Source organism: Haemaphysalis longicornis, unplaced genomic scaffold, assembly GCF_048455015.1.
Source record: "Haemaphysalis longicornis isolate Haplotype H1 unplaced genomic scaffold, Haemaphysalis longicornis Haplotype H1 scaffold_9, whole genome shotgun sequence".
Classification (NCBI taxonomy): Eukaryota; Metazoa; Arthropoda; class Arachnida; order Ixodida; family Ixodidae; genus Haemaphysalis; species Haemaphysalis longicornis.
Window position 1 is genome coordinate 118,752,553 of NW_027526460.1, and position 14,891 is coordinate 118,767,443.

Here is a 14,891-nt window from a genome sequence, read left to right on the forward strand (position 1 = left end):
GCTGCGAACCCCTACTCCCACGGAATGACCCGCCGCGGTGGCTCAGTGGCTAAGGCGTTGCGCTGCTGAGCACGAGGTCGCGGGTTCGATTCCCGGCCGCGGCGGCCGCTTTTCTGATGGAGGCGAAAAGCAAAAACACCCGTGTGTTCGAGATTCCGGCGCACGTTAAAGATCCCCAGGTGGTCAAAATTAATCTGGAGCCCTCCACTACGGCGCGCCTCATCGCCTGCGTTGCGTCGGCGCGTTAAATCCCAACAATCAATCAATTACTCCCACGGAACACTGCTCCATGCCACCTACTCAACAACATACACATGGGATTGTCAATGCTGCCCCACACCCAACACTCTTTAACATTCAATGTGGGAGTGCCGGCACTCACCATCTCCTAAACCCCCTACCAAACCCTACCCTGGAACAGTGGGAGGACCAGCCAACCAGTTCATGCCCTCAAGACCAGCAACGACTGGTGGACAGGGCACTCCGGGCTGCGAAGGAACAAGCCTTCCTGGACTACGAAGGCCTCCCACAACGGAATTCATGCAGTTCAATAAATGTCGATTCTTGTGGAGACAACTGCTTCATCTATTACATTGCTAGGCATTTTTGCATCATTCTCGGTACACTGCAGCGGTATGTATTACGCTGCTCCCAACATATGAAGCACTGCGACAGGCACTTCATCTAGTCACCAAAGAGAACAAAAGTTTATTCCAATGCACTCAAAGAGAATTTACCACATTTTTTACAGTTGTGCCGCTGCAACGCACTTGTGGCAGAACCAGGGACTTTCCCTGTTTCGGCTCGGCAAAGCAACACAGATCTGGTGGAACCAGCACAGACACAGCTCACACGCTACAGATGGGTCTTCTTCCAATAAGTCCCTGCACTCGTTGCATCTCCATTTTATGTTCTTTCTCTTTACTTCTGCCGTTGCCAGTACAGCAGTCCAACCGTCTTCAGTGAAGTACTTTTGCACGGTGCTCAGGTCCACGTCGTCATCAAGGATTGTTTCTGCGATCCTTGATGGTATCGTTTCTACCTGGTCCTCATCTGTAAAGTATGCAGAATAAGTGTACTGAACCTGCAACAAAATTGTACATAAACAACACAATGCTATGAATATGGATGGAGGCAGTTAGAGGCCCAAGAGCTTCACTATGAATCCTTGCACTTTGGGGGTTAATTTTTCCTTTCGTGAATTATGCATGTTATAGCAGTTTCAACAAGTTTATTTTCATCTTGACAAAAACACCTTATACGACCAAAATTTCGCAAACCCGCAGTGGTAGCTCAGTGGCTAAGGTGTTGTGCTGCTGAGCACGAGGACGCGGGTTCGGCTCCCTGCCGTGACAGCCACTTTTCATGATGGTGGCGAAAAGCAGAAACGCCTGTGTGTTCGAGATTTTGGCGCATGTTAAAAATCAAAATTACTCCGGAGCCCTCCACTACAGCGCACCTCATCACCTGTGTAGCAGCAGCGCGTTGAAACCCTACAAAAGAGAAAAAAAATCGCAAACATCTTAATTTGCAAATCTAAGGGTTTTCCAGTTTTTATACCTGACAGATGAGAGTAGGCACTGAGCAGAGAGTAGACAGTAACCATTATTAGATAAATATTGAAAGGTGACACAGAACCTTTTTTTAACAGTGTAGTAGGCTGCACGATTGTAATTTTCAAATTTTGCTGTGCTTAACACATACAGCTAGAGTTGCAGCCATAAATAGGCAATATTAGAAACCTATGTAGTGCCTGGAAACAAAAATAAAAAGATAGGGTAAACGTTGTTAGACAAAGATAATTAACAAACTCACCAACAAGCATTTTCCCCTGTAGAACATCCCCTAGCAGGCCTTGAGGGATCAGGCAACGAAGGATCCTGCTTTCCTTTTCCTCCGGAGGCAGGTCACGGAATGGCTGTAGTTTCGTTGCATGTTCCCTGCCACCCTGACGGGGTCCCTGCCGTCGTCGTGGAAGCCCAATAACCGTCTTCTCGGCTCCTTTGGGTCGACCGCGTGGCTTCACCTTGGTTGGCACTTTTAGTTTTCCAAGCCGTTCAAACACATTGTCTGAGGGCTCAGCGCTGCTCGTAGAGGGCAATGTATTTTGCAGTAGCTGCACTTCTCCCGCCGTTTTGTCGAGAGTCCCGCAAGCACCTGCATCGTGGGCCCTGTGCGCCTCCCTGTTCGCAGGCATGGTCTCAAGTGGTTCAGCAGGGTCGGAGGCAAGTTGAAGAATTTCGTTCCTTCCATCTGACTGCGGCTTCTCTGGTGCTCTTTGAAACACCTCGTACTGCTCGTCCTCATCCGACAAACTCGTGGGCAGTTCTGGATTCTCTTGTGCAGGGTGTTGACCTTGCTCCAGTGATGAAGGGGAGGTGGCCCCTTGGTGCAACAGCTCCACAACTTCAACATCGCGTCCCTCCTCCCATGCCTTTGACAGTGCCAGCAAAACCGCTACACGTGTCTGGTACCTCTCACCTGTTTCTTCTGCAGCAAGTTGTGCTAGGTACTTGCATGTAGGAAACACCTCCTTGTATTTTTCATGCTCAGACATTGGCCTCCTAGGTCTTGCTGCTTGCACTGAAATTGAGTGCTCAGTTGTGCTGCTCTCTTGACAAAGGAAGGCTCTTTGATGCGCATAGTAGTATTCCTTTGACCACCTTTTTAGAAAAAGTGTAGCATCAAAGAGGGACATGCTCAGCGTCTGCCGAACTGCAAAAACATGCCGACATGGCAGTCGCATGGCGTTCCAGAAGGAACAAGTGCAGTCGGTCGTTGTCGTTGTCGTGTTGCCGGAGGACGACGTGAAAGTGAACACGTCTACTTGGTGGCCGATTGCAACCTGCTTGGTTGACAGGTGCATCTGTCCCCTTACAAGCTTGAAGGCATAGGGAGTCAATGACTGCTGGTACATGGTTTCTTCTGGGCTAGAAAGTGGTTTGCAAGGTCGCTTGGCTATGCTTGTCAGTGCCCTGTGGTCACGCTCATCACTCAGGGCATTGAGAATTGTGAAAAGTGAACACACAAACTCTTCAAGAGAGCTGTTCTTTTTTATCACACTTTTCAATTTTGAGTTCAGGCTTTCGATTCTGTTGTTTGTCGTGTTGTTAAAATTTTCTGACATAAACTGCGGTCCAGTATACCATTCGTCCTTGATTGGGCGCCAGTTTTTGTCATAATAGGAGCGAATCTCCTGGCAAACAGTCTGGTCAAATTCCTCTTGCAGCTTTTCAAATGCTTCATTTGAACGTGAGAACACCATTTTTTGAAGCAGTGTCAAGGCTTCGTCTCTTTCTTGTGGAGTTATGTCCATCTTGTTGCAGGCTATTTCCCGGCGGAACGTCTTCAAAGTGTGAAACACACAAATGAGGACTTTCGCATCTGGGAAGCTCTCCTTTAAAAGGTCCCGCTCCAAAAGGTCCTTGTCCGCCATTATGGTTTTTACTTTTGTCCAGGACGGGTGCAGCTCCTTGAACTTGTCAAGCATCCATTGTAGGCTCTGTGCACACTCACTGACTAGTACAGCCACACACACAGTCTCTGTGTCTCCGTTTGAGTCTTCCACGTGCATCACGTACACTGGTGTACGAATTTCAAGGAGTTTGTATGTTGCATCGATTGCCAAGAATTCAGGAAAGGCATCCATGTTCGATCGCATAGACTGGTTGGACAGCAATATCCCTTGGAAATTTTCTCCATCCGAAAGGATGTGGTAGTCTGTACCTGTAAAACAAATTTCATGTTCTAAGCCTGTGCAGTGTGTTTTACATGCAAGCTATGTACCCGGGGCACAGCATACAGTGAGGCACCAGTGCAAGGTTAGGCACTGCTTAAATTGCCTAAAGCTCAGAAGCTTTCCCTGTACGAGTTCGAACCATCAAAGAATATTAGATCTCAGGGGGAAGCCCAGCACCATGACACAGTGATGCATCGAGACGTATGGCCAGCCGTGGCAACATACAGCTAGCAAATTTGTGGCATGGCAATAAACTGGACATTCTTCCTATAATGTGGTCTGCACTAGTCAATTCAGCTCAGGTTCATACAGGTTTCCCATATACTCGTCAGAGAACTCACACCATAAGAATAGGCACTTACCATGCTCATTGTGAAGAAGAGCTGCTGTCTTCATGAGGTCGTTTCTTGCCTGTGGTCTCAGGGAAGCGGCAGCGTTGCTCAAGTCCTTGAGCAGGACAAGTTTTCCCGTTTTTTCTTCAAGTCTCTTCTTCACTAACTTCTTGTTCGCGTGCAAAGCCAAGAGCTCCGTGGCTTCCTCCTTCGCCGCTGGGTCTCTTAATGCCCTAGTTTGTGGCAGGTGGCTGTAGAGTGGCTGCAGCAAAATAATTTATTGAACACTTTGTAATCCTAACTACATATGCAATTCAATGACTCTTCAAACAGTTCGATCAGCAGTTCAGTGAGAAGGTATAATTATGGGCTGGTTGCAGACTGAATGGCACCTTTCATGTTATTGGGATAAAACCTTCCAGCAGGTGCACATTTATAACTTTAAAAAAGCAAGCAAGCAGAGACAGAACAATCAGCATGCATGACATCCAACAAGTTCACTCCAACCTCACTTTATTGTCATTGCGATTGTTAGTCCGTGTTGCATATATTATTACTGCAGTTCAAAGCGGTATAAATAGAAATTGAGCTGGAAAAGTTGTAGCTACCATCACGGTACCTCATGACAGTGTCCTTGCTAGCACTGTCAAATCTCGCCAATCAGTTTTTCGCACATTTTGCAAAATGTAGCGACTGCTTTTTTTAGGAAGCGTTTTAGAGCTGAAACAATTCCATGCTGTACGCCGCACAGCTTGTCCTGCATCTCGCATTGACCAGCCTTGCCACGAAGATAAGCACGGGAAATGACGCCGAACTCACTCGCAAGTAGCGACATCTGTGCAGGGGCCCATGGACGCAAGACTACCAACGAGTGAGAACGGCATCATTTCATGACGTCTGTTACCTTCGTGACGGGGCCGGTCAATGCAGGATCTCAGGAGGAAAAGTCGCCTGGAAATTGCCCAAAGTAGCCAAAAAAGTCACCACCTTAAAGTGAATGTGTGAAGGTGCCAGAAAAGGCACTATTTTCGATGCTAGTAAGTGCTTTTTGATTACCTTTGTGGAAAAAATGCAGAAATTTCAAGACAGAAAACCCTGTTACAGATTTTATCCGTTTTCTGTGGTACGGGAAAGCAATAGCGGTAGTCTACTCTTTACACAAAAAGCTAAAATATGCAGGTTTAGGTGAAGCCTTCAAAGAAAAATCACCCTCTGTCTAATGACGACGATGGTCTGTCTAACGACGACGATGGTTGAACGCAAAGCTCTCTCGTGACAGGTTCTTTGGTTGTCGTCCGAGTTTGGACTTAGTTTCGACCATGTCAAAGTTTAGCTATCGGATAGATGCCGGCTTCATAACGGGAGGGGCCCAGGTTCGATTTCGGCCACTGAAGCGTTTTTTTCCTTTCACTTCACCCATGATCATTCACAATCATCGTCTGAGAAAATTGGCTCTCCTGCAGGGCGTTTTCACGTTACAGACGCCATCTGTGAAAACCTTAAAGCTTTGCTTTGATAAGAATGACTTGAAATGGGCGTTTGCTACAGAACATGTTTAAACACTACCGCTGCCCCCAGGGTTGCTAGGTGTGGCGACAAATCGCCAGTCCTGGCAACCCTGGGACTCACGCGAGACACGAGGCGTCAGCGCCCGAGTACGGCAGCTGTGAGGCGCACTGCACGGAATTGTCTTGGCTCTAAAATGCTTCCTAAAAAAAGCAGTCACTAGATTTAACGAAATGATAGAAAAACCAGGCCGAAGTCTATCACTGCATCCGACACTTAGAACACGCTCATTAGATCCATACCTTAGATATCTCATGGTTGTGAGTCTCGTTCACTTCAATCACTTCCAGAAAGTTGCCATCATCAGAGGCCCTGCACTTGATGAACGCCGGGCATCCAACTTGGAAGGTGCTGAAATTGATCAGATTCCACGCGTAAGGGCATCTGAAGAAACACATGACTCGAATTCGCGGTGCAACAAAAGAACCATGCTGTTGACTGGCCGGCACCACAGAACGAAAGAAAAAGAAAGCCCAGAGCCAGTCTCACCTGCATTCTCTTTCCCCCTTGCTGCGGCTCTTGAAGGACTTGCCTCCTTGTATGCAGCAGTAATGAACTTGGTACTTCTCGAGGCGATCATTCAAGAAGCGCTTCACTTTAGCCTTAGCTGCAGTGATGCTGCGACAGTCGCGAATGTAAAACTGCACCAGCTTCTCTTCGCTGTACTGCTTAACTGCAGCTTCCAGTTCTCGAAACGTGGAAAACTTGTCCCGAACTTTCATGTTGACAGTCACCACGTGGGGAACGACAAGACAAGATGGACACTGACTAGCATCCTAGGCATGCGGCTAATTCCACCTTTTGATTGGCTCCTAAAACCACTGCCAGTTGGGGACATTTAGGGAATTTGTTGCTGCAGCGAACAGGATTGTTGTGGACTCGCGCGTCGCCTCCTAGGGAATTCCCTGTAAGAAGGTAGCAGCAGACGACGCAAGAAACGGCTGGACTGACGCTTCCTTTTGTAATTATTTCAGTTCTGACGGGTGTCTTGCGTCACGGTTTTTTTTTTTTTTTTATGACTGAGAAGCGTGCCTGCCTGACCGTGTCAGTGGTATCGTCCCGAGTTTGCCCTGCGCTTCAACATTTTTTCCCCTCCGTGTGGCCCGATACTGCCGATACAAGAAGGTGTCGTATGAAAGTCTATGGTCGCAAGAAACGGTTAGTTTCGCATCCCATTGGTTTATTACCTACTATAATCCCTCTCCCCTAGACACCACAATTCGTGTATGCTTTGTACATGAAATAAGTGCGTGTCATCATCACCCATGGAAACAAAACGACGACGATTTTTTTTTTTTTATTAGCGCTGGTTGGGGTGGGCCGGGCGGGCCGCATAGAGTTGCGGGCCGGAGTGCCGACACAGGAGCATGGAGGCACAGGAGCAACCGCTTGCTGAAGTTTCGCGCCGCGAGCGAACGGCTCGCACCGCGGACAGTTCATGATCTAAAGATGATGCGAAAGTGCCTAGTAATAGAACAGGTAAAGTAGTCTCGACCAAAAAAAGGTAAAAAAAAATTGGAACCGGGGAATAGGACTGAATAAGATTTAGGTTTCACAGTCCGATGTGGTACCTCGTCACTACGAAGCAGTCGTGCATGGTCGCGGCCAACGTGCAAAAATTGGTAGCGTCACTGAATCGATTGAATACACCAACGGGTGCAACCGACGGGCCTGTACTGGCCTTCACCGGCTACGTCCGACGTATCACTAGTTTCTGGGATTGGCGTACGTCCGACGTACCTTTAGATTTTGGGATTGGCGTACGTCCGACGTATCTTTAGCCGCTGGCGTCGGGATACGTCCGACGTATCTTTAGCCGCTGGAGTCGGGGTACGTCCGCCGTACCTTTAGACACAGCGTTAAGGGAAAGTAGCAATGTGAACGCTACATTCATGTGGATATGCATAGCACTTAAACTGACCCGTTCTACACGTTAACGGAAACAAATTATGTGCATTTTAGAAGTGTCACTTTCAGCAATGTCTAACATGTGTACCATGCCTGAAATCGTCACGATGTCGGGAGGTTAACTTAAAAACGCGCGAAGCATTTGAAACAAGGGTTCATTTAACTCCGTATTGAATAGCATTGTGTGTTACTATGATGGGATGAAAGTGGACGGGATGAGCCATTTATTTCATGACAGAATCACCATGTTATGAGGAATACCGTGAGCCTAGCTAGGCATACTTTAACAAAAGTGAGTTGGCAAATTAGTGTGTGACATTTAAAGTGCCATATGGCTCTTGACATTGAAAGGAACTACAGGCAGTTCTGAAACATTTCAGCAGAAAATGGGGGAGGGGTACGTGTACACAGACAGTGTGGATGTTTATATGCAGGCTTTGAACAAAACAAGGAAGTTGGCTAATGAACACAGCATTTGTTGTGAAGTAAAATGAAAAAAATCTCATTATTCTTGGATCACCACTCGTGCCAACCGTGATGTCCGCGCTTATATCTTTCAAGTGCATTGTCGCAGTTTCTGCAATCTCATTCGTCATGTGGCTTGACAAAGAGGTGTTAACATTTGTGCATGTCCTCCGAAATTTTCCCAGCATGCCTTCCAGTACACCAGTGCTCCTTTGTAAAGGAAGCTGCACTAATCGGTCAGGTTGCATCTTGAGCAGCAGAAAGACGTGCCTGTATTGTGCCTCTTCCTGTGCTTCATCTTCTGAGCACTGTTCAAAATGCAGTGCTGTTTGTTCACAGTCAGAAGCAAGGTGTTTCCTGATGACCTGACGGCTTTTCTTAGCAAAGGCCAGGGCCATTGGCTTGAGCAGCTGTTGTAATGGAATTTCTTAGCGGCAATCTACTGCACAAAGTAATCAGCTCACTTAAAATGACACAGGCCTCAAGCCTCTTGATAGCGTAATCCAGAGCCAAAGGGACTGTGCAGTAGTAGACAAAACTAAAATTTTTCTGTGGGGCTACGGTTAAAACTGATGAGCTTTGAGATATGCTCAGTGTAGTTGTGACATCGTGAGGTTCTGGCTGTGCCTCAGTGGGCTCTAGTCTAATTTCTCCTGCATAAGTGTCGGGCGCACACGTCATAGATGCAAAAGGTCCATTGAGCTAATCTTACAGGACGCTGTAGGAATGAAGTGTCACCGTGCCTAAAAGACAGTGCAGAAATGTTTACAGGGAATTTTTATTACATTGGAGTCCGTGCTGGTGCATTCTTGCGGCAACATGTCCACTGTGTGCCAGCCAGGTGGTTGTAAGCACAATTGGGACTGTCTAGCTGTACCTGCAGCATACACATCACCCTCCTCGTACTGCAGTGCAGTGTTCGTTCTCCGCATCGTCAGCTAACCTGTCATACAAGTAGACTAGGGTATTGCCACTATACGCCCTCTAAGGGGATGGTGACCGCATTACATACCTGCTGTAATCTCATGGCCTGTCTGGTAATTTCTTTGCACGAGCAGAGATAAAAGTAGTCAACAATTTCTGTTTCCCCTGGTTGGTGTTCTGATATTCATTCTTCAAAACTTTGTTTTGGCCCTCTGTACCATTATTTGTGGTAATGACTACATTTAAGCCAAGCCTGTATATATGCTCTTACCTACATGTCTTTGACGGCCAGCCATTGGCATTCTATGTACGACCTCAGCTTGCTGTTCCAGCAATGTTGCAATCATTGAAGGCATCCGAAAGATAAATTTGCGATTTCAGTTCTCAGACAAATAAGTACAGCATCCTTTAACTGCACATAGCAGTCTGTCTTTTTAAGCCATTGGTGCGAAGCTTGCTCCCGGTGGAAGTCGCATAGGACAACTTTGCGTTCCGGAAAGCGCTTGTTCAAAGCATTTGTTTCAGCTTGACTGTAGTCACCATCGAATACTCAGCACAGAAGTCAGTATTACATTTCCCGAACACTTTAAGGGCTTTAGTTCGCAGGTTCTTGTCTCGAACTGTGACAAAAGCACCAAAGGTCAAGTATCCAAGTGACGTGTTCACAATGCACAAAAGAAGCGGCAATGTGTAACATATCAGTCGCCTTTGAGGCATGGAGCTGGTTTTAGTATTTGGTATTCTTCATGGAAAATAGTCTTGATTTAATTTGGTTTGTCCATTTATTTTATTTATTAGCAGGAAAAAATTTAGGGACCCGTGCGTCAAAAGTAATGACGGAGTTTAGTCGAGAACTTCCGAAATTGAGGCACACAACATACTGGTGTGTGGTGTGTTCTCAAGCCGTCCACTTCAGAATTCTTGAATGCTTATGCACTCCACCTGATAAATGGCTGTGGTCAGAATTTAATTTCGCGTGATTTCATTTCTGTTGTATAAATAATTAGTGCTGTGGTGTTTGGTAAAGTTGTCCAGATTTGTGATTTTTTCACAACTCGGTATCAAACTTTGTGCACTCTCCAGTCTTGAACAACTCCTGGAGATTCTTATCGAAAGCTAGAAATTAAGTTATCGCCATCTTTCATAAAATCTTGTGAATTTAGTCTCCTGTGGATCGTTATCCACATCGGGATCCATGATTATTAGGTAGTGTACTTGAGTGAGTGAGAAAAAAAACGTAGTTGAGCCAAATAAAATAAAAAAAAACGTGTGTGGCATTTTCCCTTTTCAGAAAGCCGTGAGTTGTAGCTGCTCGGCTCGTGCAGCCACATTTTCTTGAATTTCAGGCCGCGAGCTGATCAGCTCGCACTCACATTGCTTCGCGAATGGGGAAGGGGGGGGGGGGGGGGGTGGTATGGGCATTCCCAGTAACGTCGGGTATTCCTACACGAGGTGGTACAAGAGTGGCAGTTGTAGGGGTATACTATTAGCTGAGATAGATGTGGGGGTGTCGCTATTGGTTGCTTCAGAAATCAAGACATTATGAGCAGCATGCCAACAAAGGGCTATGCAATTGTACTTATTTCACTTCGATGTTCCACGTTTAAGTGAAGTGGATATGACGGATTTGAATTGTGATCTGTACCCAAGAGTGAATATCAGCTGGTACGATCTCGTTGATGGTTAAATTCGCTGCTGTTGCCAGCGAACACCGTGAATTTAACCATAAAGTAGCTAGTGCTAGCCCACATTTCCTCTCGGGTATGCATTTCTGAACAATGTCATTACTACACCAAATGAACCTAAAGTTGTAGATCGAACTAGTGCTAGGTCATAAGGGAGTGTTTCCTTTTGGCATATTGTTTCAACATAGTCGTATTCTCGCCGGTTGCTAACAGCGGGTACAAAGGAAACTCTAGTGTAACGATTTTGTCTTTTCCTTCAGTCTACTGACCATATTGTACGTAAACAAACCACGGTGTACAGTTTTTATCAAACCAACAGCGCACGTACGTATTCCTTCATGGAACAAAGGGTAGTACATAATTGCGCACTGCTGAAGCAAGCTTCGCATCACCTTGCAAGGGAGTTTAAAAAATTGAAGCGGTGCCTTAGCGCATCACCCAGTTTGAAAGCACCAATTTGATGAGCTGAAACGGGGCAGGCGTAGAAACACACGTCATAGCTGCGGCACAGAACTTCCACAGAAAAAAAATTGGCCGCGTATCTGCTTCTTTCGTTGCTAATGTCGTCAAAAGACGATAGTCTTTGTAGACATTTGCCAAGGAAATGCCCCCCTTTGCTTTCTCGCTCACCTCTCTTGCTGTTCCTGTACCGTCGCGCTCATCACAAAGTAAACACACTACAGGTTTGCGGAAGGCGATTTGAATTTACCGCGTTCCACAGCTACAGGCCGGGTTCCTCGATGCCAGCGCTGCAGTACGGCGGAGACGCGCATGAATGGCGGCGGCCGACTACAAGGTTTATCGAACGGCGTGGCCGTGCTCCACGTGCGTTCCATGCAGAACGTGGAACCTAGCTAGTGGAACCTTTCGTTGCTGTTGCCGCGTGATTTTTCATGTGCAGCCAGGAGGCGGCAGTTTTCTGCAGTAGATGTAGAATATTGTTACAAGACGGCGACGAGGATGAGAACACGGAAGAAGAAGGAGGGCAGGCGCGCAGCCAGCGCCGGTTCGGTCTCATGGCTGACGTCTTGTAACTAGTGAGAATACATTGTTCACCCATCTCATGGTTCACGTCCTTTGTCCTGCCACCACGTAACATATTTGGTGGAGTGTGCGGGGTAATCACCTTCATCCTGGCCCACAGCATCTCGCCGTCTTGACTCCTGAAGCGATCTTCTCCAGGCTCTTGGAACACGTCGGCATGCCCCAGCCCCGGTGAGCCATCACGGCATCTGTTCCCCAGCCCGTGCCCCAGCCTATGACGAGCCGAAATCAGCCGAGACATGAGAAGCCGCGACCAGACAAGACGACGATGCCATCCCTGCCCCGTTCGCCGGCGCGTCTTCTCAAGGGCTTTGGTCATTAAAGGGGCACTGACACAAAATTTTGAAGGCGAGATAACTTCGGAGATTGATTGGTGGGAACACATATACATCTGCAAAATATCAGCGGTGAATACAGCCTAGAACATATCTAAAATCAATTTTGAAGTGTGCGAAACGCAACCGAGCGGACAGCAGAGGACCACGCGCAAGTGTAAATAAACAACATCCAAACGCGTCACGAGTTTGTGTTTGCCGCTTCCGCACTGCCGGCTCGCCGCTCCAATCGGAGGGCCGGAGGGCGGAGCTTCTGCTCTCGAGAACGAACGACCCGATCGTTGGCGGCGGAGGCGCCGTGATTTCGTCAGCTCATCGGGCAGCTGGCCGCGACAAAAGTTCTACAGCGATTCCAGGCACTCTGTTTCTATTACTGTTTATTACCATTGGATGCGGAAACGCGCCGGAGGCACGAAAAGCCCACTGAGCAAGCCGCACGGTCGCTGTGCAGGCGGCGGCCACGACCGCGAAGTGGCCCACGCCGGCGCAGGTAGCTCGAGTGATAGCTTGTTACCGCTGCACGAAATTGTCCCCAAGTCCCGACCATGGTGGCTTACATGAGAAAGGAGTTAATGATGCCATGGCGGGTTGCATTAAAAATTGTCATCTGCACCGCTTACGAGAGCGGCACTCGAATATCCGCCGCAGTGCTAAGCCGAACACATCTGTAGGCGGACCTGTAGGCAGACCGGCCGGCTGCTCCCAGCGCGCGTCTTGCCACCCATCGTGTCGAGCGTCGCGCGTCGTTCGTTAGCCGCGGTAGCATTTGCACTCGCAGCGCCTGCGTCACATCCACGGTCGCTTTTTAATTAGGCGCCTCACGAGATCAGTACGGGGGGCATTCGCAGAAACTGCCGTCGATGCGAATTCGACAGTGCTACGGCGGCTCTGTTCTATAACTGTGATACAGTCAAACCTCGATATATCGAACACGGCTATATCAAATTATTGCCTATATCGAACACTTTCTATATCACGCGTAAAATCACATGCATTTTTAATTTTTTATTTCGAACTGGGACGGACATGAAATGGGTATATCGAACTCCGCCACCCCAGACTGCCCAGACCGCTCGCGCTCTGTTGACAGGCGGCGAGCTATCCCGCAGTACCCTCGAGGATAGCGGTGGCGCGATGGGCGTTCCCGACTGCTGCGCATCGGTTGCACCGAAGCAGGTGCAAAAGAAGAATGCGAACTTGAAGAAACCTGGGGCCAGCTGGAACTCTTTGTTGGTGCTGAGCCACGAAGCATGTGCATTGATGACTTTGTTGGCGGTGACGACAGCACCGGAACGACGGTGGAGTTGACGGATGTGTAGATCCTATAGGTTACTACTGAGCGCACAAACGAAGACGCTGCCGAGGTTGTACCCGCAAGCGCTGATAGTGCCCCGCTCCCGTCTTCGACTGAGGCTTCAGCTGTTTTGGCCCTACCGCACCCCTACTGAAGGCACCGGCCTGTCGGTCGCATGTGGAACGTTCGGACTACGTTGAGGAAGTCGTGTATAACACGCCAGGCTACCCTGCTGCAGTACTTTAAGCGAAAAGAATAAATACTTTGAAGCACCAAGTTAGTATTTACTGCACAATTCGTTCATTTATTGATTTGTACCAATTTAGGGCGCGTTTTTTTACGCGATTTTATATATCGAATTCTGGTTATATCGAACTATTTCGCGGGGACCATGCTGTTCGATATATCGAGGTTTCACTGTATCCCTCCGACGGTCACGTGGTCAGCTTTGTTCACACAAAATCCACAAAATCCATCGTTTCGCGGCACTCGCTGAAACCGAAACTGCGACTGGCCGCATTGAAAATGCCTCTAATTAAACAACCGTCGCACGCTGAAGCAAATGAGGTTTCTACAGGTTATAAGTAGGTCACTAGCTACTTATCGCAACAAAAAAAACAAGATGCAAAATTTTTGTGTCAGTGCCCCTTTAAAAAGCTGATTTGATCTTTTATTTATGACATCACGGGTCTTTGCGGCTCCGCCCATTAACTGCGCAGCAGGATCAAGTGCTTCCCGCGTAGGCTTAGCACCGCGGCAGACCGGCAGATATCTGATCGCCGCTTTTGAAATCGGCGCTCATAACAATCCCTACCACAATTTTTCCTGCCACTAACATCTGCTTTCTCGCATGTGAAACTTCTTTTTCGCGATCAGGCTGATTTAAGGGTGGCGACAAGCCGTGGCTACCGTTGTCTGCGCGCGGTTCGTACCGCATCGTGGGCCGTGCGGGTTGGCGCCACCGGCGTGTGTGCGGACCGTTTCTGAGGGCAGAAAACGCTTCACGATTGCCTGATTTATCCATATCATTCAGACGAAGCGCAGATTCTACAAATTTAGCTCAGCAATCGTCGTAGTTGATCGGGTGGATCGGGAAATGAGCAGCAGGTTTCGCTTCAGCCGTGGGCACGCAGCGTATCGCTAGCTGCGAGAGCAACGCAAGAAACGCAAGCTCCTCTTGCGGCCAGCTTTGGGGTGCCGGCATCCCAAGCTGTCTGGGGAACCCAGAGCGTGGCTGATTTGGGTCTCTGCGGCGCAGGAGGGCGCTGATAAACGAGTTTGGCGCAATAGGGGCGGTTCGTTGCACACCGGAAGTGAATTTCAGTAAGCTGAAGGGGCAACTCTCGCACCTTGTTTCATGGGTGCCGTGCAGCAGACTTGGAACTGGACAAGGTGGTGGCTTTTGTCCACGAGCATCGTGCAAAGTCTCTGAATGAATGGCTAGCAACAACTCCAAGACAGCTGCCGCTGTCTTGGTCCAGATCACCTTTCACGACATTAATGTCCCACGCAGCACGTCTAATAGAGTTGTGTCCTGGTATTCGCATCCTGATGACAGGGTCTTTGAAGTGCAAGTTAAAGAGCTCGCAGATAGGGAGG

General features: G+C 48.2%; 1 protein-coding gene across 1 annotated transcript; it reads right to left on the minus strand.

Annotated features, from left to right (window-relative positions):
* Positions 1 to 423: 423 nt before the first annotated feature.
* Positions 424 to 6,913, minus strand: LOC144153861 (zinc finger SWIM domain-containing protein 3-like). The gene is made up of 5 exons (XM_077685593.1): positions 6,127 to 6,913; positions 5,880 to 5,988; positions 4,102 to 4,333; positions 1,816 to 3,726; positions 424 to 1,053 (listed from the first exon to the last, which is right to left on the minus strand). Exons 1-5 carry the CDS (start codon positions 6,357 to 6,359, stop codon positions 746 to 748), a joined length of 2,793 nt encoding a protein of 930 aa, XP_077541719.1. The 5' UTR covers positions 6,360 to 6,913; the 3' UTR covers positions 424 to 745.
* Between the last annotated feature and the right edge of the window lie 7,978 nt (positions 6,914 to 14,891).